The sequence below is a fragment of the Phlebotomus papatasi genome, chromosome 1, assembly GCF_024763615.1.
Source record: "Phlebotomus papatasi isolate M1 chromosome 1, Ppap_2.1, whole genome shotgun sequence".
In the NCBI taxonomy this organism is placed as follows: domain Eukaryota; kingdom Metazoa; phylum Arthropoda; class Insecta; order Diptera; family Psychodidae; genus Phlebotomus; species Phlebotomus papatasi.
This window is the reverse complement of record NC_077222.1, coordinates 37,793,321-37,820,393: the sequence shown is the minus strand read 5'-3', so window position 1 is coordinate 37,820,393 and position 27,073 is coordinate 37,793,321. Positions and strand designations below refer to the sequence as shown.

The window sequence follows — 27,073 nt, the reverse complement described above, 5'->3', positions numbered from 1 at the left end:
AAAAACAAGAAAAATTAGTTACCAAGAAAATAATTGTCTTTATTACTTTGTCAAAATGTAAACAAATTGATTTTGAATGCAACTGACACAAAAGCTGTGCATATAGAGAGTGTGCATATAGAGAGACAGAACTGTATATCAATATTTATATATCAACATTTTTTCATTAACATGAAAAAATTAACATGAACAGTAACAGTAAAATTAACATGAAAAAGGGTTAATATAACCCCCAATACACCTAAAAAGGGTAATATTTACACCGGTTTCGGATCAATACTGCAGGGTAAAATTAACATTTTCGGAATGTTATTTTAACTTTTTCGGATTTCTCACAGTGTAATAAAAGATCTCCCAATTTCAGGTCCAACTCGAATTTGCATGAAATTTGCATGCAAACAAAGAAAAATAAAAAGGAAATTGCACAAAGAAATAATTTATTAACACAAATCTTTCTTGCTGACATATTCGACGCATCTTGAGGGATCAGTCGGGAAGAATTCCTGGCATTTGGTCATCAAGCGTTTGAGTCCTTGGATGTACTTCCTCTGCGTCTCATCGTTCAGCACATGGGCCACATTCTTGCTGAAGATTTTCTCGCGTCCTGTTCGTGCGTGAATGCCTACCATGGTGACTCCAATTGGCCAGGGAGCATTTCCAATGGCCATCTGCAAATACGCATCACTAGCAGCGATGTAATTGCGCTCCAGCACAGCCCTGGCGATGTCCGTGAGGCTGTCCAGGATGTCTTCTGGGAGGGTTTTGTTCTTCAGCTTCCGGAAGAGGGGCTTCATGTAGACACGGGTTTGGGTGAAAGTTGCCCTGGCAATCTTCATTTTCGTTGACATCCGCTCAGCTGGAGAGCATTCGTTGAGATTGTTGTTCCACAGCTTCAGCAGATACTGCAGGAGGGTCGTGATGACATTCATATCGTGATCCTTGTTGCCTCTCCCCAGGCGCTTTGCCATCTCCTGAATCGTCTCCCAGCTGACGCTATCGTCCACATGGAAGTCATCTGTTGATGTCTTGTCCCTGGAACTGCTGCTTTCGGCTCCATGAGACGTGAGAATTTCATCCAAGTATGCTTGATCAACCTGCTCCATGGCTTCTTGGAAGTCATTCCGGAAGCCCCGATTGATTTCAGGTTCCGTGATTTCACACTGCCTCAGCCTCCTGAAAGCCTCATGCTCAGTCTCCCCGAAGAGCAGAATAGGTTCACAGCGCTCCCTCAACCTCCGAATGACTTCCGGACGTGGAAGTATTGAGTGTTCGCTGGTGACATCCGTACTTGTCACGCAATTCCCGGAACTCTGTGTCTCTGCTTGCTCCTCTCTCTGCCCATACCTCTGGAAATACTCTTCCTTCTCTTTCGCCAGCAATTCACCCCTTTTGAAGTACTTCCTCTTGTCATCCTGATTTTTAACAAAAAAAATTGTTAATTTTTGACGAAAACAAAAAAATAAACATTGCACTCACGAGAAGCTTTGTCTCCTCTAGCAATTTCCTCTTTTTCGCAATCTCTGCTTTTAGAATGTCCATGACAGCTGCAGAATTTGATGCTTTGTCCTATTGTTTATAAAATAAGTAGGATTTCTTGCTGAATTATTGATATTTTCTCGGAGGAAACAAAGATAGTTTGAAGACTCACAAAACCTAAACACGAAAATGTCAAAACAATGAACATCAAAGACACACACCAACTTTCACTTCACGACATATTTATCAAAGTTGTTTTCGATATATCGTCAAATTTAATCGATTGTCGATGATATTATTCAAAATTAAAAGGACGTTTACGAACCATCTTTACTTTTTCATGGACTCTCCTGCTGATTATTTTATCTGACAGATTTTATATTTACAACGTATTATTTTGCGATTTTGACCAAAAAATAACTCAAGAAATATTTATTTGTGTTGATTGCAAAACTTCACAATAACCAGTTTATAGTCAAAGCCATAGTGCCTGATTCTAACGAAAGAAATCTAGGCGTAGAAAATTACTCGGAGTCAGTTATAAAACATGCTATGTTGAACATCCACAGGACAAAAGCAATGTTTATGTTTTACCGATGCTCCCCATCTTTTAGAACTAAGGGATCAATTCAGGGATTTGGCTGATTTGTTTAGGGTAGACGCTGGTATTACCAAAACGCTCCTAATATCGATCAAGCGATGCTTGTAATACCAACTTCTCCCTCAATTGATGGATAAAAAAATAATTTTTCTACATGAACTTTAATTATTATATGGTTGTTTAATTATTTCATGTTTCACCATGTCAAATAAAAAATTTCACAATTTTTCTAGTAATATTTGCACAAGAAAAGAGATTTTTAAAAATGTGTGCACAAAATTACAATAGCTGCCATTCTAAAAATTTACTTTGCTGCCATTTGTCTTAAGCGAATACAGTCAGTTTTGTCAATTAATTGAACAGTTTGTGCGATTCTTATCGATACGATTGGTATAGATATTGGAAACCAATTAAGGATTGAAGCTTACATGTGAAGATTTCATAGGTTAGCACTGTTAATTGAGCGTAATAAGAGATTTTCTGTGATCGATAATCTCAAATTCTCTTCAGCAAAAACATGGCAAAAACACAAAAAAAACGCCTTCAGTACCAGGATGATGAAATGGCAAAAACCCTTGAGGATGCCAGGAATGGACTTAGCATTAGAGAGGCAGCTCGGATATACAACGTGCCGTACGGAACACTGATGGGAAGTTGAAGGGAACCAGTTTTGAAACCACTAAGAAATTTGTCTATTTTTTATTTTATCGAAAAATATAAAATACATATTCACATTCCCTGATGGTACGTGTAAAACCTATTTTTTTCCTTGATCGATATTACAAGCATCGACTGATCGATAATACCATCAGCTGATCGATATTACATGCAAATGCACTTCAAAAAGTTTTTCGTGTTTTAAACCACTCCAAAATAAATATATCAAGAATGTGAGTGATCGATCTTGTACAGGACATGCAAGATTGACATAAGTTTTCACTTCAAATATACGAAAGTATAATAGTTTTTTTGTCTCTTAAAGTTGATCATTTCCTTAACTGATCGATAATACTAACGTCTACCCTAGCTGATTTAAAAACAAAAAACGATTAGGAAGTATATAAACTGAAAAATCTCGAGTTGTGTGTCTACAAGTCTTCAAAATTATCGATATGGACCCTTTAATAAGGTTTCCTATATTGGTCTTGCTGCCGTCGTCTGGTGGGAATTCATCATTTAAAATTTTATAAAAATCTGCAGGGTAATGGAAATAAAATTATTCATCAGGGAAAATAAAGCTCACTAAAATATGCAAAATGTGTTTTTTGATAATTTTTAAGAAAATCACCAAGAAAATATGTCTATAATTCACAATTGGTATTTCTTCACTTTTATTTTCAAGTGTCAAATTATCTTAATCAGTTTATCGGCCTCCGCGAGAGGTGGTCGAGAATAAATCAGCGACTAATCAGTAATTTGCTGATTCCACTGATGTGTCTGAATACGAAAACAGCTTAGGAGCTTTTTGGAGACTTTTTAAATCAGCTAAATCAGTGATCATCTGAATCTGTGAATTGACCCCTAATTCGAAATTAGTTCTAATTGCCTCTAATGGTGTCTATACACAAGAAGCAATTTTCGTCAAAAATATTGCCTTTCTTAAAAAAAATTCTGACGTTTCTGCCTACAGAATGATAGGGAAGATTTTCTTTAAAAAGGCATTTTTAAAAAAAAAAATTTCTACTACTGCGTAGAGGCCATAATGCCTCTAACATACTAGAGAAATTTATGTACATATTTGCAAGTTTTTCCTACACAAGCATACGCAATTTGCTTCAACATGGACATAATCTCGAATGTGTCGATTTGCAATAAGCACATAAATCTCACCTCGGTGCAACCAAAAAATTTTCCAAAAAAAGCAAAATTTTCCGGCTGGAACAGAAATACTTTCAAACAAGCCGCAAGTCGTGCTTTTGAAGAGACACGTGGGGGACTGTTCAAAATTTAACACTAAACCTAACACTAAACTGGTTTAACACTAAACCGGTCAAATTGACCGGTTCAAAAACTTTTTAAAATTAACACATATTTAAACGGTACAATATCGCTATCAAACTTTATGAATTTCTTAGAATATGCAAGTAATATATTTTTCAGTGTTTTAATTTTAATCGTTTCTTCTTTTCTAAGAAAAATTGTTGAGTATCCTGTCATTTGACCGTTCGCGCTAGGAAAAACGATCAAAAACAGTCAGTGGGTTTTGTGTCTATAAAGGTCTCTACAAAATGCTCAAAATGTGTAGATGCCTTAAAGTTCTACAATAATTGATACAGTAAGTAAATGATTGGTTCGACATATTTATTGTCTATTGGTTTAAGAATTGAAAAAATCTACACTCAAAGTACCATATGGAGTTAAAGTTGAGGAACAGAATGAAGCCTGCACAAAAATGAGTTATGGCCCCAACACACTTAGTAGCACTAGAGAAATTTATGTCATTATTTTGCAGTTTTTCCTACACAAACGTAGGTAATTTGCTTCAATATGGAGATAAATTTCACAAGTGTGTAGAAGTCATAAATTAATTCACGAGATGAGAGCTGTGGGGAAAATTAATTTATACTGGCTTCAGACATGAAACTTAACCATATGGCTTAAATCTTCTAATTCCAAATTAGGCAAGATTTTTAAGGAAATTGTTGTTTTGGATAAGATATTTAGGAAAAATTATCCATTAGATTTTGAAAAATCAACAAAATTGTTTAGGTTTTTGAGGCCTTCGGGAACTGGGCTAAACCTCCAGTCTGAAGCCGGTTTTACAGATTTACGACAAATGTATTCTTATGTCAGTGAGACACTATTAATAGTGTTAAGCCCTATAACGAGCAACTTTTAAATATGCAAAAAAGAAGTGGCAATACGCCTCATTATTTACAGTTTACCTTTTCACAGCCGATTTATAACCCTTTCAAAATATCGAGCAAAATGAGAAAAAATATAATTTATTTTTGAACAAAAGTTCGTCAAATTATAGCCGGTTCATTACTGGTTCATAACCAATTATAATCGGTCAAATTTTCACATAAATTCCAACACATTTTCAACAAGTCCTCATATAAGCCCTTTCAGTTGAAAAGTACGGTCTCTAAAACCGTCTTGATGGTCATGGTTCTGAAAGGGCTGCAATGCAGTTGCAGGCACCCACACCTAGACCAAGTCATGGGTATAAAAGGGTTGCGATACCTGCACCTACAACTGAACCAAGTCGTCACTAGCAAAAATGAAACGATCAAATTCATCCAAATTTGATCCTTTTGCAACGGATGGATCAAATTTCAAACTATGAATGCACGTTTATCATAATATAGCATATTAATTTGATCCATCCTTTGAAAAGGATCAATTTTGGATCAATTTAATCCCTTTATTTTTACTAGTGATTGTTCTGAAAGGGTTGCGATACAGGCACCCATACCTAGACCAAGTCATGGTTCTGACAGGTATGCGATACAGGTACCCATACCTTGACAAAGGCATGGTTATTAAGAGGGTTGCGATACCTCTACCCATAACTGGACCAAGTCGTCATTGGTAAAAATAAAGAATGGATCAAATTTATCCAAATTTGATCCTTTTGCAATGTATGGATCCAATTTGGATCAATTTGATCCTTTTATTTTTACCAGTGATGGTTCTGAAAGAATTGCGATAGAGGCACCCATACCTGGACCAAGGCATGATTCTGAAAAGTCTGCGATAGAGGCACCCATACCTGGACCAAGTCATGGTTATAAAAGGGTTGCGATACCTGCACCCATAACTGGACCAAGTCATCACTGGCAAAAAATTATGTGGTTATCGGCGTTATCACACTTGCACATTAAAATTATAATGTGATTCACATTAATTGTTGCTTGTGAGCATCCAAATATGTTATTTCTGTCTTTGAGTCACTTAATATTTGGGGTTTTTCTATTTATTGATAAAGAAATGGACTTGGCCTGCAAAAATAAGTTTAAATTTACCTAAAGCATTTTATTTTTCACATTAAAAAATTAAAGAGAAAATCGCATTAATTTTTCGCATTAATGCTTTAAATCAATTTGTATCAAATTTTGCGGGCCAAGTCTACCTTTTTATCAACAAATAGATCAAATTTTGAATATAAAATGATTCAAACACACATATTACACATTTGAACTCTCACCAGCGACAATTAATGTGAATCATAATAAAATTTTATTATGTGCAAGTGTGATAACACAGTATAACTTCTTAATTTTCTCTTTGACAATGATATTTTACTACTTAAACGTTTTTTTACTGACCACTTTTGCGAATAGTCCAATCTGCTGCAACCAAAAGAAAACCGAGACCATAATAACTCAGAAAAGTTTTAAAGCGCCTCTTCAGTAATTCTGAAAACCTCAAAAGATCACAAATTGTTGAAAATTCCAAGTAAAAAATAGTCTCAAATCTTTCAACGTTGATTTCTGTGGAAACTGCAGCAAGAAAAACAAGAATATTCTGGAAAATCACTTTTATTGAGACATTTCTTTCATATTTGACAATATTGCATAAGACTATTTCAATTAAAAAAAAATCAAATTGTATGCAAATTTCATGGTTAGAACTTTACAATCAAAATCTCCTGCAATGATTAATTAGGAAATACTTCTTTTTTATCTTCTTACCATTTAAAATTAATAATTTTTTCTGTTATTTTCTATTTTATATATGAAAGAGAATGTAAGATTTTGGTTTTTTTAATTTTTTTTTCAGTGAATTTTTTCCATACTATATATTTTTTCATATTTTGTTTGAGTTTCATTTTCTTCATAATTCATTTTTCCAAAGTTTCTTGGACATTATTATGAAAAAAATTTCCTCAATTACAGTCTTTCTCAATGTATGACAAATATTTTCTCCTCATTTTTTTTTGTAGTTTTGTGTTCTTTTCTATCAGTGTTGGGCTTTTTTCTTTAAACTTCTTCTTGACCTCATAAGCAATAACAAAAAATGTAGTATTTCAAATGTATAAAAAAGAACTTAAACCTAGGGTTTATCTTTCAAATTCTGCAAATTTTAGGGTACTTTTTTCTTATCACACTATTATCAGTGTAATATTTTTTGTCAGTTAACATTATTCTCTTAAGTAGTTTCTCAGAATTTTAGAAGAAAAAAATTATAAAGTCTTAGGAAATAATTTTTCTGATAGATAGTATTTGTATTAGGAAATAGACAAGCAAAAAAGTTTGTGTATATAGAATAGTAAAAATAATATTCTTAAAAAATCATTCAAAGAACTGTTATAAGTAAATTTTATGCTGTTATACTAAATAGGTTTGTTATTAGCAAATAAGTCGACTTTTTTCGTATTTGTATAGCAAAAAAAGGATTTTGAAGCATCTAAAATTATGTAAACAAGTATAGTGTAAAAAAAAGGAAAAAAATGTAGATTTTAGAATCTATCAATTGTATCGTATTGTTTTTTTTTTTTTTAATCTTCTATTTCTAAAAGTTTTTCGTTTTCTTTCAAAATTTTGCCTCTTCTTCAAACACGATCGAAACACTTCTTCTCTATTGCTTTGTTTTTTAAATCTTATTTATTTTTTCTTCTTGCCTTTTCGAGAATCTTGTCACTTTTCCCATTTATTTGTCCTCCCTTCTTGTCTCACATTTTTTTATTCAGTGCTTTTATCACAAATAGTATTTTTTCGTTCATCGAAAAAAACATCTTTCCCAATTTTATTCCATTCGTTTCTTGCAAAATTGTTAGGTATTTTTTCTTTCGTTCTACAATTTCCCAAAATATCCTTTTGACGTTCCACAAAAAGTTCACTTTGTAGCAATGCAATTTTTTGTGTTTTATTTTTATCAATATTCTTTTTCCTTCTTCTCTTAACTTCTAAACTTTGTAATCCATAAGAATTTTGTTCAATAATTTCATGGCCGTTTGAAAGACAAAACCGTATGAAGAACCTCATTTTTTTCATTAGACAAAAAGGTTATTTGGAAAAGTGAGGTTATGTTAAGTCTAACCTGCAAAATTGAAGCCATATTTAGAAGTTAAGAGCTTCAAATTTGATTAATTTCAGGACCAATAAAAGAGGTTTGCATGACTTTTTCCTTCAAAATGAGTCAAAATCTAACGACAGAAGCCTTTAAAGAAAGCCTAACCTTAAAAATTTAAAGGTTAAAAGTTGTTCATTTATAGAAGTGTCTTCAAACACTGTAAATGCTTATAACTTTAAATTTAGTTTTCCCTTCTAAGATCAGATGTATTAAAGGTTCTGAATACTTAGTTTCTGATTCCTATTAAAGTTCAATTCATTCATGCAATTTGATTTATGTCCTGCTTTCTGTTCTTTCAAATTTAACATAACCTCAAATACAAAAATGACATCCTATCCAAAAAACGAAAATGAGGATCTCAAATACGGATGAAGGGGAGGTAAAAGTGTCTTGTTTGGAAATCTAACAATTTCTTACGTTGTTTTTCTTTACAGATCCACACTTTAAATTATATTTAAATGAAAATCTATTTGGTATAATTTTCAATGCCTAGAAGTTGCTTCGAAGTGTGAGGTTATGTTGATCTAGCCTTAAGAGATTTTATTGATTTTTTTATAGAAAAAACTCAACAATTATTTCTCCATTAAAATTCAATTTTTAACTTAAAATTCTGTTAATTTTAAATAATTGTATTTTTTGTAAAAATATTTTTAAAAAAAACGTTTTGTCATTTTTAAGACAAAAAATTCTAACCATTAAAACTTTACCTCATTTAATTCTATTTGATATGAGAGGAAACAGTTTCAATTCCAAATTGTTTTTAAAAAACATTCCAATGCCAAGTCAATGTTTATGTTGAAATTTGCAAATGGAATTTCGGCTTGTAAAAATAATGGTTCTTGTACAATTCTTTTTATTTTATAAACATGTTTTTGAAACTGCACTTTGTGAATAAACGAAGCCACTTGGATGAGGTTTCACTATCTATGCAATGTCAAAATCAAATTTACAAAACAAAAGTAATTCTACGTTGATCATAACCTCAGCGCAAGGACATCATAACCTCACATTCCAACTTAAACTTTTGGCTAAACACGTGACGAGGGCCAATAACTTGTAAAGCGGGATCTGCATTAAATGGTTTGTCTTTGTAAACTGAAAAACAATACTTATTTTTGTAGTTAGTTAGAGTGTAAAAAATAGAAAAAGAAATATAAGTAGAAGATTTGAAAAAATTGCGTTTCACTTATTATAAATGTTTACTCATCTTAAAGATCTTCCTTAGTAACACTTTATATAGTAAAGATTTTCTTTTAAAGTTGTTTTTGTGGATTTTTTCTTGAGATTTTTTAAAAATGATTTTTATTCTTTTTTTTATTAGGATTTTCTTCTTTATTTTGTAATTCTTAATCAATAAAAATTACTTGGAAGCATTATCATGGCTCATGCCCTTTTTCTCTCGAAAAACAAATGATCTCTTGATTTTTTTGTATCTATATTTTTTTTCGAATGAGCCTCTAAATAAAGAGAGAATTACTAATTCTGTTCTTTTTACTTTGACTTTCTCTTCTTCTCTCTTTCATCAGTTTAAAAAAACAAAGTTTTTCATCATAATATTATACTTTCATATCCTTCGTCGCTCATATATAAAAATATATATTTTTCTTTAAATTTAACATCTCTAATATTTGATGGTGTTTTTTTCACTAATCAAAGACATTTTTTTCTTCATCATCTGTTCGATCTTCATAAACATTTTCTTTAGGATTATTTTAAGCATTTCTAAAATGAAATTCAGATTATGGGCTTCGCATAGAGCTTTTTCTGGGGATAAATATTCTACTAGACTCTTTTTTTCATGCCTCAATCCACGCTTTATTAGTTTACTATTAACCAAAACAGCATCACTAATCTCTGTCTCAAATAAGGACAGCGAACAGTGAATTTTACCTCGACCGAAGTATATCCATTCATGTCAAAATTCGTATTTTGTACCAGCCTGGCTTGCTTAGATGCTTTACTTGCAACTACTTTGGCATTACTGATTTACAAGACAAATTCAAGACCGAAATAACACTAGAAAAATCTGAGACTCAGTCAGTTTCGAACCCAGGACCCCAAAGTCCTAAAGCTAAAGCTCCACTTCCAATCATGACCCACCCACACACGTACATGTCTCACAGACTTTCAATCACATTTCATTGATATCGAATGAAATAAATTTATTTCATTTTATGACCACCCTTTCCCTAACGACCACTGCCGTCTTAGCATTGCTTAAAACCTTTAGGACAAATCTGAAAATCTGGACAAAATCACCAATTTGCTATTTCTGGTTTGTTCTCAAAGATATTTTCGCAAACAATTTTATTGCTCGAAGCCCGCAAGTACTGTTTCTTTTGACCAAAATTGTTGTCACGTTGTTTGTGCGTCCATACGTCCGATGACCATAAATAAACATAGAGATCAAACCGTACGAGATAGCTAACTCAGGTCTTCGGGGACCTGTGCTCTATTGACCTTCCCATCATTAGCATGATTATTCAATCAAATTTATAAATCTCCCAAGATCATTGATTTTGACAATTTACTCCGGAAGGCCTAGTCTGGTTTAGAAAATAATTATATGAGAAACACACGTGAAATTTTAAAGTGATTTACTGATAAAAATATTAAAAACTTATTAAATATAGAATATTTTTATGTAAATCCAAAGAACGTCTTTTGTTTCACAATAGATGGCGCACCGAGCAGCTCTTAATTTCTTGGTAGAGTTTAGAATCTAAATTCAATTGTTTAGAATTCCGAATTCGTATATCAATCAATTATTTTTAATCGAATCAAGAGTTAATAATTTGAGTTCGAATGTTTAGAAACCCCAATGACCCCAAAGACGTACATCAATTAAATGTAAATCCAGAGGATTTCACTTGTTCTATAATTGATTAAGAATGCGAATTGAACTGTTTAGAATTTAGAATTCATATATCAATTAATTTTTTTTATTCAGTTTTCTGAAGGCCTTCTTTTGTTGCGAAATAGGTGCCATCGAACAGTTCTCAATTTTTTTTTTGAAGAGTTCAGAATCCGAATTCGATTGTTTATAATCCCGCAAAAACGTACACCAATCAAGTTTTTCATACAGAACAACTGTAAAATTTAATTCAAGAATTCAAAATCCGAATTGGATTGTTCAGAATTCCTAAAATCGTACATCAATTAACTTTCCCAACTTCACAGGACGAATGCAAAATTAAACCCCAAAAAAAGCTTCGTGCGAAGCACCTAAGAATTTTTCTATGCATGACTCAAAGTATCCAAAGTGAATTTTGCAATTTTCTCTTCAAGTTACCAATTCACTTGGTTACTGAAAAAAAATTCTAACACATCTCTCATTTTTCTTCTGATCCTACCACAATATTTCGAAATTACTACAAAATATTTTTTTTATATGTAAAATCCATTCATAAAAATCTCAGCTATCTCTTAATGTTTTCTTTTGCAATAATTCTCACCAAAAATTCACAAAAATTTCATCAATTTCTCAATATTTGTTGTTTAATTCAACTTGACAAGTTTTATTAATTAAATGTAAGAGTTGTACATAAAGGTATTCATTAGAAGGTAAATATTCTTTCTTTTTTTTTTTGTTTTAAAATTACTATCTTTAGGTAGTTTAAGGTATTCTTTTTTTTAGCATGATTCTTCATCAATTAGTACAATTGAAATTTCACAGTGATATGAAGTGAAATGTTGTGAAATTTCTCACAAAATTAACATGATTTTGCTTTAGTCTGAAAAAGTTAATGTTGGATGATTTTGTGAATAATGCTATGAAATTTCGAAAATTTGTTTTTTTCTCAATTTTTTTTTATTTTTGTATTATGAATTATTTGCCTCTTTCAAGTCCAAAAACTCCCTTTAATCACGAGGAAGATGGCCTGAAGAAGGTCTTCTTTGTTGGTGTTAACTTACAAAAAAAGAAATAATTAATAAATGCTCTGACACTGGGAGATGATCTTAACTTCACAATCAGCATATGCTGGACTTTTGTTTTTTAATAATAAATGATATATTTTTATGATTTAAAAAAAAAATGTTCTTATTTTTCAACAATTCATATTCTCGCTCCATGAGAATATTCTCTTCTTACGTCCACTTAGGGCAATTTTTCTGACTTCAATTGTACACAAAAAAGTTTTGCAAAAAAAAAATTAATAATTAATAAAATATAACATGGCAACTTATTCATGTGACTTTTCATCAATTAAAGTTTGATAATTGTTTGAATATTTTCATTTATATCATTTTTTTTTCAACATTTATACCCTTCTCTTTCCTTTTTTTTGTCATTATCTCCCCAATAATTAATTAAATGGTTATAAAAATTATTCTTTCATCTTTTTTTCTTCTTCTTTTTATGCAAAGTGTAAATTGAATGACTGACAAATGATCACATTTTTTATAATATTTTATACTTTTTTTTTTATCTTCTCCATTTCTCATTCATTCCTGTTGGTTTCACGTCTTCTTGTCTTCTTTTAATTCACAGATTTTTATTTTTTTGTTTAGCACTCATTCTCAGTCACACTTTTTGATAGAAAAAACAACGGAAGGGGATTTTCAAGTTCTTCTTCGTTGTCAATTAAATTTTTTTTTCCAAAAAAAAAAATCCATTCTCACGCTCACGCTCACACCAAAAGCTTTTCACGTGAGAGAAATGAGAAGTTCTGCGGATGGATGATTGTGTGATTTTTACTTCCTTCTCATTTCTCTCAATATATTGTTATCTTTTGTTTTTAATGTTGTTTTTTTTTGTGATAAATGATAAATTTTATCTCTTGGAGAAAAGAGGTTATTTTGGCGCCAAGTTTGGGCATGGACTTTCATTCACAATGAACAAAAACACCCGGAAAATTTGCGAAGGGAACACAGCATCAACCAATAGGAAACGATTTACAGTAGACTTTCCGAAATTCGGGCATTTGGGAACGAAGTGTCAACTGAAAAAGAGAGAAATTCGGGCAGCAAATTGTTTGAAATGCAATGATTTTTTGTTCATCTGCATACTCATATTTTGGCTCCGTTCAGTAATAACCTTTCGAAGAAACAAAGCCAAGCCAAACCTATTCGAAAATCTACCGGAAGCCTAAAGTGCAAGTTCATATACTCGCCGCTTTAGCGCTGATTGTTCTGCAATTTCGAATTTCGATATTCTTGACACTTCAATCGTCAACAATATCAACAACAGTGTACAAAAGTTTGCTGGAAAAAGTGAATTTTGTGTAGTTTTGTGGAATTTCAGGATGGCAGAACGTTTTAATTGCAATTTTATTAAGATAAATGTCCATTTCATGAACTTACTCACTTTTGTGTAACTCGTCGGTTTAAACGTTCGAACTTCCAACGGCTTTTTAGGTAAGTTCTCTCTGATATACCTTCGAATCGGTAAAGGAAAAACCTCAACCGGAGAGAGTTCTCAAATCGGGAAGGTTATTACAGAACGAGAGGATTGGCTCCGTTCAGTAATAACCTTTCGAAGAGACAAAGCCACTCCAAAGCCAAGCCAAACCCATTCGAAAATCTACCGGAAGCCTAAAGTGCAAGTTCACGTACTCGACGCTTTAGCGCTGATTTTTCTACCATTTCGAATTTCGATATTCTTGACGCTTCAATCGTCAACAATGTCAACGAGAGTGTGCAAATATTTGCTGCAAAAAGTGAATTTTTGTGTAGTTTTATGGAAATTCAGGATGGCAAAACGTCTTAATTGCACTTTCACTCAAAGAGATGTCCTTTTTAGCAACTTGCTCATTTTTGTGTAACTCGCCGGTTTAAACGTTCGAACTTCCAACGGGTTTTTAGGTAAGTTCTCTCTGATATACCTTCGAATCGGTAAAGAAAAAATCTCTACAGGAGAGAGCTCTCAAATCGGGAAGGTTATTACTGAACGAGAGGATTGAGTTAATATGCTCATTGCTATTATAAATTTCATGAAAACCTCTTAATAATACAGAATCACATCAAATCTAAGGCAAATCATGACAAATTTGCTTCATTTAATAAACATAATCGAACTTGAAAAATGTAAACAAACTTTTTTCGAATTTAACTGCTGCCCGAATTATAAAGTAGCCCGATCTTAAAAGAGCCGAATTAGCGGAGAGTCTACTGTATTTCCAATATGGCTGACGCACGCTTCAACGCCATATTGGCTGGTGCTTTTTCCCTCGCAAAAAAAGCTCATCTTGCCCTTTTTGTTCAATGTGAACTAGAGAACTTAAGATGATCAGGGAAGGTTAGATGATGAAACTAGAGCGAGTGAAGATGTTTTTCATTCCATTTGGTTGACAAAGATTATCACTTTATGAGAGATCACGCACATCAAACATCAACAAAAGAAAAAAAAATTAAAGAGATATTTTGTAAATTGAATTTATAATTCAAGAAAATAAAGAAATCAATTCTTAAGTGGTTTCTCCTTCGTGGATGGCTGCATAATTTGTGGTGATCTTCACTCGCATATTGGAAGAGCAGTTATTTTTTTTGTGTTTGTGAATGGGGATGATAAAATGAATATGGAAAGTTCTCTTCATGAGGGTGGGATGGTGGGGCGGGGGGCAGGGGGGTGGGGACGGGGAAGAGTAAGATGGAAAAGATGCGCACCTGAGTCCCATAATCTAGCCACTGGCTGTGGCAGCTGTTCCACCACGAATCTCAATGCTGGAAGCTCGTGAGGAGATGGACCTTAGGCGTCGCTGCATCAGAAGACTCTCGCTTGGCGGTGACAGTCCGATGCAGTTGCCAGCACCATGGTCATCATCCTCATGGCTGCCACCCGCAGTGCCAGAATTGCCGGACGGCACAACGGACATGCCGCATGGGCGTGCAAAGACGCATTCATTGCGCCAATTGCGGATGTGATTGTTGCTGTATTGCTGATTGTTAAAACTACGATAATTCCTAAAGCCTAGTGGATATTTATCAGCCGATGTGCTACTCCTGTAGCGCCAATTCTCCTCAGGTGGAATACCTCTGGCCACCATTTGGCCACCCTTGGTGGGATTCTTTCGTCGGATGCCTGACTCACTCTTCTGCTCGCGCCTCACCTTCTCCTCCGGCAGCTTCTCCTTCAGCTCCATAATACTGTCGAGCGCCCCCTTGGGTGCCCCACACAACGCCTCGAGACCCTTACCATACTTCCCAGTACCCCCAGCACCAAAGGTTACAACACCCCCAGAATTGGTACCAGCACCACTTGTTCTGGCCTGATGTTGATCCATGTGCTGGCGCAGAGTGGTCTTGGCGTCCTCGAGGCCATTCTTCGATGGCTGATAGATATTTGGACGTTCTTTTGTCATGTAATCGTAGCGCATTGAGAAATGCTGCAAAATTACACGTTTCACAGCCATTGCCGACTCAGCAAATTGTGACAATTCACGTGCCGATTGATTGCTGCAAAAGATCGACAATATTTACACGTGAGATATAATTAACAAGAATTCCAAAGGACGTGATTCAAGATCAAGATCAAATTAAATGACAGTTTATTTTTAAAACACTTGGGAAAAATGATGGAAAAAGCTTATAAAAAGATTAATTAAAAATATCGTCGGTTTGATCAACAATTGAGGTAACTGCATTTGATTTGCATTCGCTGCAAATGATGATCGCTTCGCACCGTTTGCAACGAATGCAGGTGGAAAAGAAATGCTATTCGCCCAGTTGATAAACTAGCAGACGGCGCTAGTTATGCTTAAAAAGTGAGGTTAAAGTTAAGCCGTCTCTCGACTTAAGTCGCAAGTGTGTCTAGGGCATTACGGCTTAAGACGAGTGACGGGTCAGTAAGGGCCTTGACAGACTCGAGGATTAGCCGAGAGACGGCTTAGCGTAATTATAATCGAAATAATGGTCAAACTGCATTTCCATCATTTTCCACTGAGTCGTCTCTCGGCTTAAGTCGTAAGTGTGTCTAGGGCATAAGAAACAGATGGGAATGCAGTCTTAGACCTCATTTCCGGAATTTACTTCTAGGGTAAGGAACCGACGTAAAATTTTATTGACAACAATAATCCGGTGATCGTCGGAGGATAAAGTTCAGCCCAGAATAAAAACTTTTCTTCCCTTTCTTCCCATTTTCGACCACTCAAGAAGGTGTATGTGGGGATTATTGTTGTCAATTGGGCCGTCTTTTGGCTTAAGCCGTAGGTCTGTCTAAAGCTGTCTTCAGATTAGAGGTTTAGCCCAGTTCCCGAAGTCTCAAAATCCTGAATAGCGAGCAATTTTATAGCCTCTTGAGAGCTTAATAGATCGCTTATCTTTAATAATCTAATTCTAAGTTAAATTTTACCAAAAAATCGTGATTGATAGGAAATTAGAGCAGATAAGCCATATGGTTAAGCCTTAGGGCTGAAGCCATTATAACACATTAAATGAAGCACCTCTTTGGCTTAGTAATTGCCCGACAAAATCTTCACGAAACCCGGAAAACAAGAATTCTATGTCAAAGAAATAATGGGTAAATATCTGGAACAACCCCTTGGTAGGTCCTAAATTTACCGTCCGAAAGCTAAAGTTCAGTTTAAAAACTCAATTGAAAAGCATTCAAAATCCATGACATTGGAAAAAAATGCTAATAGGACCAACTTGAAGGTGTAAAATTAATATGGAATAGAATAATAACACTTCGATACTAACAATCGTTGAATTATTTATTGACACATTCTTAAAAGAATGTGACTGTTGATAATACTAGCTACAAAAACTGCTGTCGATGCTATAGAAACTAAGTTATTGTTTTATGGTGCTATTCCAATGAAAAAGTAACCATGTTTTATTAGCACATTACTGTTCTCAAGTACTAAAAAAGACCATGTCTGTTCCCATACGGCATTTCAAGGAAAATAAGAGTAGAGAATATTAATGCTGCTCGCCGACTTTTCACCACTGAGCATTCACGGGAAAACTCATGGAAAACCTGGGAAAATCCGCGGTTGAGGCTAAACTTGTCAACTCCTGGGAGGGAATTCTGTAACTCGATGAACGCTTCGCTAGTGAACGATTCACTAGTGAAAGGTTCACGAGCTTCCCTTCACGACTGCTAGAAAAGTTATTCTGTACCTTTTCGTGAAGCAGGGAGGGGAAGTGTGTTGAAATTTTCATTAAATTTAAGATTTTCATCAATATTTGAACTAAATCACTATGGAAAACACTGGAATTGAGTGTTAGGAATGATATAGTCTTGTTTTTCAAGCTGAGTATGGAAAAAATTTTTACTGGCTTCACCGAGTGATAATATCATCTTCACCGAAAAATTGACAAGTGAAACACATAACCTCAAAGTGATCCCTTCACGTGAAGCTATCGCAAACAGAATCTCTTTTGCGATCACTTTAGTGAAGCGCGTTCACCAATTTTGACAGGTGATCACTTCACAGGGTTACAGAATTCCCCCCCTGGCCATCCAACTGAATCACGCCACCAAGCTGACATGACAGGTTACTCCACACTGACTGAATGTCAGATGGCATTGTGATCGGATGAAAGCTTGCTTTGAGGGAATATTCGAATTCGGATTTCGGTTGAACTTTTCTTTTGTGTCGGTTCCTGTCATGACTCTTTCGTGATTTTGAAACACGACGAGGACTCGGGAAAATTTGAAGTTTTTGTGTATAGAGAAGAACCTTACATCTTGTCAATCATGATAAAGAAAATGTAGAAAATACTATGAAAGTGAAAACATTAAATTAATCTTGTCGATTTCCCAACCGAAATCCGAATTCGAATATTCCCGCCGAGCAAGCTTTCACCCGATCACAATGCCATCTGACATTAATTGAAATAACTTGTGGGAACAGTCATGGTCTTTTTAGTACTTGAGAACAGTAATGTGCTAAAGAAAAACATGCTCATTTTTTCATTGGAATAGCACCATTACTCCTGATTTTTCCGACCAAGGATCATCTATGTAAGCGAACATCGTATAATTCCGTGTGCATAAACCCAAAGTGCATAATCCTGGGATCACGTGTACCTTACTTTCTTGTGATCCCTGTGATACTTCTTCGGTACTTCCGCAATTGGTACGAAAAATCATTAATATCATTACATCATGTCCGATCATTAGTATTTGCACTTTTATTTCATTTAAATATGGTTAAAAAAAAGATCTTTTTGAAAAAAAAAATGCTTAGAAATAAGCATCTTATCTGATATATACAGTGGGTTTCAATAGTTTGTTGCCTAATGCATATTTGAGAAATCAAGTGAAAAAAAATGATAGAAAAAAAATACTTTTTCAAATTTTGCTTTTTGCAGATGAGTTCCTTGTAATCCGTAGATATCATTTATATTTTTCAAAAAAAATAATTAATTTTATTTCATGTCAAAAATAATTGTTTTCCAAAAGTTGGTCATTTTTGAGGAGTTAAAAGTTTGTTGCCTCATTTAAAAAAGTAATTCAAAATGGTCAAAACATGCAACCAACTTAATGTAAACTGATTACATTTTGGGTTTATGTCATTTGAGAGGCAAATGGTGGGTTTGTACATTTTTAAAGTTGTCAATGGTAAATATATGTATATAAAAGTGATTAAAGAATACAAGAAATAATCTGTTTTTTGATAATTTATAATTTAGGTTAAAAATGGCAAATTACAAAAAGTTATAAGGTGGGAAATTGTCCAGAAATACTGTTATAATGAATCTGCGTCTTCAATCGCCAAATTTTAGGGAAAATCGCGTCAGTGTATACTTAAAATATTAAAAATTTATAGTAAAGAGGTACGAATACATTCGGAAAAAGCTACTGATAGACCCAATGAATCGACTCAGAGAGTTGATAACCACATTATAAGTATCTGTATCTGTACATTATAAGTACCATAGACACTCATTGTATATAGCCTTTTTAAATAAATAGGAAAAAAAAATCTCAAATTAATATTAGAAATTATTAATATAAAAAATTATGCTTCAACCTATCTCAAAACAGAACGAACATTTACTTTCTAGCTTATCTTACAAAATTCCCTCCGATGATCTTTTGTTGGTACTGTCCAGAACATAAAATCTTTATCACAAAATTGCGTCTTATTATTCAAAGTACTCAAATTTGGAATTTTCGCCACATATTTTTTAATGTCTTGAGAAATAAATCAGAATTATTGCAAAAACATTTTGACATGCAAAGTGTTAATGAAAATTCCGAAGAAAAATATTTATTCGAGGCATGACTATCTTCGGAACAAAGAAATCTTATTAATAGATGAAGATAAATATAAGAGAGAGATCTCGGCAGGGGAAAGATTTTCCGGGGAAATCCCATGCCAGAAAAGAAATCATCATCAAACTTATTTATGAATTTTTTTGCCTTGAAAGCATAAGTGAAAACCTCAATAAAAGCATTCTTATGCTTTTAGCATTTTCTGGGAAAAAAGGTATAACAATAAAATCTGAGAAAATGGTATCAATTTGTTGCGTGTTTACTATTAAATTCAAATAAAAACCAGCAAAAAATTGTCTAGTTTACAAAATACTCTAATTAGAGGCAGAACATTGTATCTCGCGGGTAGATTTAATAGGATAGTGTTGCATAAAAACATGCATTAAAAATTAACATATTTATCAAATAAATTGTGACAAGTATTTTGTCATCCATAAAATCACTTTCATCGATAAATGAAAGGCATTTCCTTCAGAGTAAAAACTCAGATAAAAATATTTCCCATTTAAAACGTGCGCCGTATTCTCATAACATTATCGTAACATTTACAATCCCGGCACAATAAATTATCTTGGCTGGATTTTGTGGCGCATGAAGTAAATAAAACCACTTCTTGATTATTATATCTTTCAGAACGCAACTTGATCATTTCCCTATTTTTCGCGATTCCCAGTCACAATATCAAAGTGTCACCTTTCTTATCACACGATCTCTCTCGTGTGTTGAGAAAATTTTCCATGGCGAAGAAAAAAAAATTTCTGGATGGAACTAGATATAGCCGACAATTCGCCAATTTCCTCAAATGCGCACTTCTGGCCCTCAAAATTTTTATCAAAGAAAAAAAATCTGATCACATTCAATTGCTTCCACCTTCAGGAACATGAGTGATAAGATGATTGAGCGAGGAAGATCAAGAGACCTTGCCCTATTTCCTTTTTTGGCCACTTTTTTCCCATTACCACCAGAGTTACTTGGCAAAAATCGCAAAATAGCTATCTCACAAAGTTGAAAAACAAAAACATAACTTCTTATCGCATTTTCAGCAATTTTTCTGGGTGGTTTTTTTTTAACTCGAAACCGTCGCATTGAACTGATAAGATGTCTGCTCATAAATTTGTTGATAGTGAAAATTGAAGGAAAACACGATTATTTAGAGAAGTGATGATTAATTGTGGAAAATCAAGATGATATTTTACGCGTAAAATACACGCAGTGAAAAAAGGTTAAAACCCTGAGCTAAAAATACACGAAAAATCTATCAAATTATGAAAAGTGTGACTAAATTTTCGTTAATTGAAAGTTTCGCCCGATTTCAGCCGATTGTGCGTGTAGATCGGCGTTCTTAATTGTTTTTGGTCCTTCAGCCCCCAGTGTCAAAATCATCAGTTTTGAAGCGTTTAACCCTTTAAGGACGATTGGAACACCGGTGTCCCATAAAGAAAATAATTTTTCCTGACTACCTAAAGTTATTTTTTTTCTTAATGTTTGTACGTAATTGCAAAGTAGAAGGTTGAAGGAATCTAGGATATTTTTTGGAAGACTCCAGCTATTTACTATATAGTAAATTTGTAAGCTAAAAAATGACGAATTTTTAAATTCTCATAATGAAAATATATTTAAATATTTTTTATACTTCCAATTTTTTTTAAGCAAAACCTTTTTGGAAAAAGAAACTACAATACTCAAACATAATATTTTTCATTAGATTGAAAATTATCATACATTAGTATTGTCAAAAAAAATACTTAAATTTTTGGGCTATTTTTGTCCCTATCGTTCATAGAGACAAAAAATACACTAAATCAGACTCTGTTGGACTTTCTAAGGCCAGATATAAGATCTTTTACTGGTTTTGTTCATTGCTTTAATTTTTATTGCTTATTTTCGGTCCGCGAAAACTGTCTCGTCGTTAAAGGGTTAAATAATTTTCGATTTCGTGTTTTCAAACACAAGTTCAGTTTTTCTTTTTAAGTAAAAACAGAAAAGAAAAGTTTCCCGCAAATGTATATAATTTCTCATATATTTTCTTGGCACAAAACCAAATTCTTTTAATGCAGTGAAACTATGTTGTTTACAGTTCGGCGAAGTGATTTATTCCAAAACTTTGTATCCTTAAAAGAGGAAAAGCATCTAGGTCTAAATCCGTATTTCTTTATCAGATTTATACCGCCTTATAAAGCATAATGATGGAATGAATGGAGTATTAACAAAATAAAGTTTTGCAATAAGTTTCGATCTCTGGATTATCAACATTTTCAAAATCGAAAAAAAACAGCGAATTTGCAATTGTTACAGAATAATTATATATTTCCAGGAGACGTCTTTCAAATTTTTTGAAATATTCGATTTAGATTAAAAAAAAAATTTTTTTAAAGATATATAAAAGAAAATAAAACAAAAAACTATAGAAAAAATACAACAACATCGATAGAAATGCATTTTATCGCAATTTTATCGTTTTACGGAAAATTATGCAAAGACATTGCGTCGATTTTGATAATATTTTCCTTTATTCTCTTTCCTGATTTGAATTCTGGGAAGCAATTTCCTCTCTTGGATAGCTGCACTATATAAATAAATCGTGTTTGAAAGAATTTACCCGTCAAATCATTGCTCTATCTGCCGATTTTACTCGGAGGCTTTTTCTAATTGTAACGGTATATTCTAGAACATTCAGAGAAAATCTGTAGATTTTCCGCAGAATTTCTGTGTGGAAAATCTGCAGATTCTCGGAAGAATTTCTGTAGAGAAAATCTGCATAGTCTCCATTGTCTCAACAAAAATATTGTTGATTTATCATGAAACTGTAGAAGTTACAAAGAAAATGACGTGCTCTGCTTAACATTACCGATTAAACATTTTAGATAACTAAAAAGATGCGAGCAAAAATACTAATTTCTTAAAAATCGCCAATCGCATGATACAAAAACAAAAAATTTAGGTCGACACTCTGTTTAAAGTTTTCACTTCACTATTCTCTACTTAGAACACGGCGTCGCAGAATTCTTTATTTTATATAAACACTGTAATATCACCAAGAATAACTCTATTGAATTTTACAAACTTCAGTGAAAAATATTCCATCTTTTCTGACACAGCTGTCTGGAAAGTCTGGAATGTAGAAAAATCTACAGAAAATCGGCAAAATATCTACAGAATTTCGTCAGAGTATGCACCAGGATTCGTCAGAAAATCTGCAAAAATTTCTGACGAATTTTGTCCCAAGCCCAAATAAAATTCTCAGGAATATCTACAGATTTCTCGGCAGATTTTCGGCCGAGGTGTAGATATTTTCTGCAGAAATCTTAAAGATATCTGACGAAATTATTTAACGGGTAATGTAAAGAATTTAAATTAACTGGCCGGAAGACGCGTGTTTAACAACGTTCCCCTGCGCTCCCTTAATGGATATTTTTGTCATTTAACAAAAATCCTTGCAAGAAATCTTTGAATAGGGGACTAATTCCAAAATATGAACATTATATTTTTAAATTTGTTGAACGAAAATTTTTGAATTGAAAAAAAAATCTTTGTATGAGACAAAAAAATCTTCAGTTAGTCTTTTTGGGTCTTAAAAATTATTTTTTTTTTTAATTTTGCACCACCAATAGGCTTCTGAATCCCAGTTTGTAACTAAGCTCTAGGTCTTTTGGTTCTTACACTACGAAAATTTCGTAATGAAAATCCGATTTTAAGTTTGTATAACTTCCAATAAAACGTTATCACTGTATGATGTGTGGGAAGGCGGGGCAATTTATACACGCTCGGAAAAGTATTTTGTTTCAGTATTTCAAAATAGCTAATACAAAGAAGTCTTAATAAGTCTGAATGCAGGTTAATTGTCATTTTGTAAAAGAAAAAAATTGTAGAACCGCATAAAATACCCCGCACTCCCATAATACCTATTTTAGAACGTACCACTGTAGTCCATGCACTAATGAAATAATTTCCCAAATAACTTCACTCCGTAACAATTTAAAAAATAAATCCTTTGCGTAATTTATCACAAAATTGTATTTTTCAAGCAAATAGAGAACACCAGGGATTTTAGAGATAGCGATAAGGTACGATATGGTGCGATAAAGAGATGTGGAGTAAATTTTGAGCCATGAGAGACTTACCGGCGTATAATACCGGGTGTCTTGAGAGCCCTGCGTCTCTGCTCTCTCACCACCCCGTCGATGGTGTCCTCTTCATCGGCCATCCTGATCCATGGATGCTGAAGAACAGCCTCGGCGCTAAGGCGCTTCGGTGCTTCCTTCACCAGGAGCCCCTTGATCAAGTCCTTGGCCTCATCACTGACACCATCCCACTCTGGTTCGGGAAAGCCGAACCTTCCATCCTGGATGGACTCGAACAGCAACTCCTGACAGGTACGACAATTTTCACCACGATTCCACCCACAATCCTGCTCACAATTCCCTGAGAATGGTGGATAGCCACAGAGGAGGATGTACGCTATGACACCCAAGGACCACAGATCGCACCGCTTATCGTAGTGATTAGCCTCACCGACAAATAGATCCACCACTTCGGGTGCCATGAATTCAGCACTTCCCACCTGAGGATGAGACAAAATAAAAAGGTAATCATGAATGATTTATTATTTTCTAGTTGACTTAATAATTCTTCGCATGGTTAACTTCCTCAGACTAACAAATTTCATCAACTTTTGCAAAAATTCTACGCCGTTATTCGCGGCTTTTTTTGCGCGTCATAACTTCGTCAGGAAATTGTGGATGCCCTTGAACATTTTTTTTTCTTCTTCTCCATCCATATACCACGAAAATACAAACATTCGATGCTAAAATATATGCCAAAAGCCACCCATTTACACGCAAAATTGTAAACAAGCTTCCATTTATCCTATTTCAGTAGATAAATTCATTTGAGTGTTATGGCTGTTACATATAAATTAATGAGACAAGTCACACGGTAAGTTTCTCTGCCATATTTCATGTTCAACTAACCACAACAGACATTAATTTTTAATGCTCTCAAAATCAAAGACAAAAATGCTATGGATTCTATATTAGCAGGAGCACCTTAAATTTTGACTTTTATTTTCTAAAAAGCTATAGAATCTACTATTTTTTTTTGGATCACAAAATTTTGTGATGAAAGTCTTCAATTTTAAAAATTCAAATGTTTATCCATTTAAAATAAATATCTTACGGGATTAAATATTCGATTACATTAAGATAATGCTTAAAACATAAGTTTAAACATTAAGTCTTAATACAATTTTGGTTAAAAGTTGAGCATTATCCAAATTAATTAAAAATAAATAAATTATTTAAAATATTTATTTTAAACTGTTAAAGAGTACTATCTTCTAGAATAAGACTGGAACATTTTTCCTCGCAGTGCCATTTAATTTGTAATATTAGAATATTTCTAATGTTAGAAAATTTTCTGAAATTTAGACTCATCACAAATCTTTATAAAAAAACACAATGGTACTATTTCAATTTAAAAATATTTTTTCAGTATTTTTTAGCGCTTTACTGTTCCTAAGTGTTTCTAAATAATCGATTTTCCGTACGATGGTTCTTGCCACGACTGCAGTGGTTTTAAAACACAGCAAGAACTGGGGAAAATAGTCGAGATAGGAACCAACACAAAGAAAAGTCGATAATGCAGAACCACTTGAGAACAGTAGGGGAAACTGCCCATGTTTTGCATGGTTCCAAGCTTAATAATGACTAAATTTTTCCTACTCTGAAAAAAATGTTTTCTCAAATTAACAAAACAAATTTGTAAAAAGGATGTTCTTCCATACAGAATATGGAAAAGTTTTGTCAAATCGGCGGCCAACTGGATCTTGTTAAAAGTTTGTCAAAAGGGTGTTTCTCATATAAAATGCAAGAAAAAGTTTTGTCAAATTGGTAAATAACATCCTTTTGACAAAATTTCAACAAAATCCATTTGTTCGTTTAACAAAACATTTTTTTCAGAGTAGTTTCTGAAAAAATGTGACTCCGCAATGTATTTTAAAAACAGTACACTTTCCCCTAATTTTTAAAAGTTACATTTTTTTGAAAAACATAGGAAAGATTAAGTTACAGTGGAGTTCCTCAAATTTGAACTCCTCAAATTTGGACGACGGTTTGCGTTGAAAATGTAAAATATGAGGTTATGTAAAATAAATTTTGCATAGAGTCTGAATTAGGACTATTTTTCTCTGGTGTTTCCTCAATATTGTCGTATTATATTAATTTTCTCAACAAATTCCAAATATTTAACAACAAATTCAATTGATAAAATTCTGTGAAGTTATATTCCTTAATTTAGGAAAAGTGAATTTTACATGAATTCCGTTACGTTTTTGAAAATATTGTTCAAATTTGATAAGTAAGAAATGTCATCTATACTCCCCAAATGTTCAAATTTGAGGAACTCTACTGTATTATGAAGCTTGAATCCGTGCAAAGCATGGGCACTTTCCCCTGCAGTGCCTAAAAAGAATATATGTTGATTTTTTTCATTGAAATAACACTCGTAATATCTGAAAAATTGTATAATCTGTAAATTTTCCATCTGTTGGAAGTATTGAGCAAAAAACCAAACACAAAAGTTTAGAAAACAGAAAAGAGGAACATGTTTGATATTCAATGGATTGTGTATGGAAATTCTATAGTCCAATATTCAGAACACAGAGATTCGATTGAAAAGCTCTCTGTTATTTTTTTATGTCGATCGTATGATATATTCTGCAAATTCAGCTACGCATCGCAAATTCAGTGGCAACATAGCCCAAACTATTATGTTTTATCGCGTTCGCGTGGAATATAAAAAAGTCTATCGTGATCCCTCCCATCCGGAGATCTTCAAAATAAAAGGCAACGAGAAGATCATGAAATTTTCAACATACCCCTACTATGAGATCAAAAATGCTTGTAATCAGTGTTTATGGCTAAAAGAATTAATTGATATTTTAATTGCACCTTATGCCGAATATTAGAACAGGCCATCCAAAGCCGTCTAATTGAAGTTCCGATTAGCAATATACAGAAGCTCTATTATACATATATATATATATATATATATATATAAAACTAATGGGAATTTTATGCGTTTTTCACCATAAAATGAAACAGTCTCGAGGACGAAGTAGAAATAAATCACATAGCGAGAGAGGAACAAGATTGTAAATTTTAAATTCATACCGGGTTCAACGGATATGTTCACATTTCCAATTCGAAAATTCATTCGAAAATCAAAAATCTAAAATAAACTTCACATTTTTGTTGCTTGAGTATAGATGGCGCTCCAAATTAGTTTATAAGGACAGATTTACTCATTAATGACGAAAGAAAGACGTAAATTTTACGAATGTATTTTTAATGGCATAAAAATTACTTTTTACTTAAAATAATTTTCTTTTAATCTTTTGTGGAGTTACTTTGAATACAAGAACTTTGAAGAATTGCTGGACAATCTTCTGTAATTTTAATAACATAAAATTGAGCTCATTACGATAATGGCTCGGCCTAAACACCACCAAAAGCGGCTGCAAAAAAATACTATCGCGCAGAGATTTGAGGAAATGAGGATTCATTTCGCGAAAGAACACAAAGAATCATTACACCAAATATTTCAAAAATAGAGATTACATTCTTGCCATTATAAGGTTCTAGAAAAGGCAAAAAAAAACGCCCACAAAAACAAAAATTTGGCACAGAACCATATCGCATCAATTGACCTTTAATTGTTTGCACAAAATGGGCAGAAGAGCACCACAAAATGACTTGCTCCAGAACAGAATAAGGCGAATAATTGTCATCTCCCGTTGATGCTTTGCCATAAATTAA

The 27,073-nt window shown here is 33.3% G+C and overlaps 2 protein-coding genes across 2 annotated transcripts in view; both read right to left on the bottom strand.

The window, feature by feature from the left end:
- Nucleotides 1-420: 420 nt before the first annotated feature.
- Nucleotides 421-1,691, bottom strand: LOC129799037 (pre-mRNA-splicing factor 18). Its single transcript, XM_055842635.1, has 2 exons — nt 1,477-1,691; nt 421-1,412 (listed from the first exon to the last, which is right to left on the bottom strand). The coding sequence occupies exons 1-2, from the start codon at nt 1,537-1,539 to the stop codon at nt 441-443; spliced, it is 1,035 nt and encodes a 344-aa protein (XP_055698610.1). The 5' UTR covers nt 1,540-1,691; the 3' UTR covers nt 421-440.
- Nucleotides 1,692-6,545: 4,854 nt separating this feature from the next.
- LOC129799029 (MAP kinase-interacting serine/threonine-protein kinase 1) overlaps nt 6,546-27,073 on the bottom strand; it is a 74,795-nt gene continuing 54,267 nt past the window's right edge. Inside the window, exons 5-6 of the mRNA XM_055842624.1 lie at nt 23,381-23,820; nt 6,546-15,490 (exon numbers count right to left, since the gene is read on the bottom strand). Coding sequence (XP_055698599.1) covers nt 14,716-15,490; nt 23,381-23,820 — 1,215 coding nt within the window. The 3' untranslated portion in view covers nt 6,546-14,715. The remainder of the gene's footprint in view (nt 15,491-23,380; nt 23,821-27,073) is intronic.

Excerpts from the sequence above, each read along its gene's own strand:
- LOC129799037 (XM_055842635.1), bottom strand. The coding sequence starts at position 1,539 with ATGGACATTCTAAAAGCAGAGATTGCGAAAAAGAGGAAATTGCTAGAG. Across the intron at positions 1,413-1,476 it reads TAGAGGAGACAAAGCTTCTC|GATGACAAGAGGAAGTACTT; the intron begins GTGAGTGCAATG and ends GTTAAAAATCAG.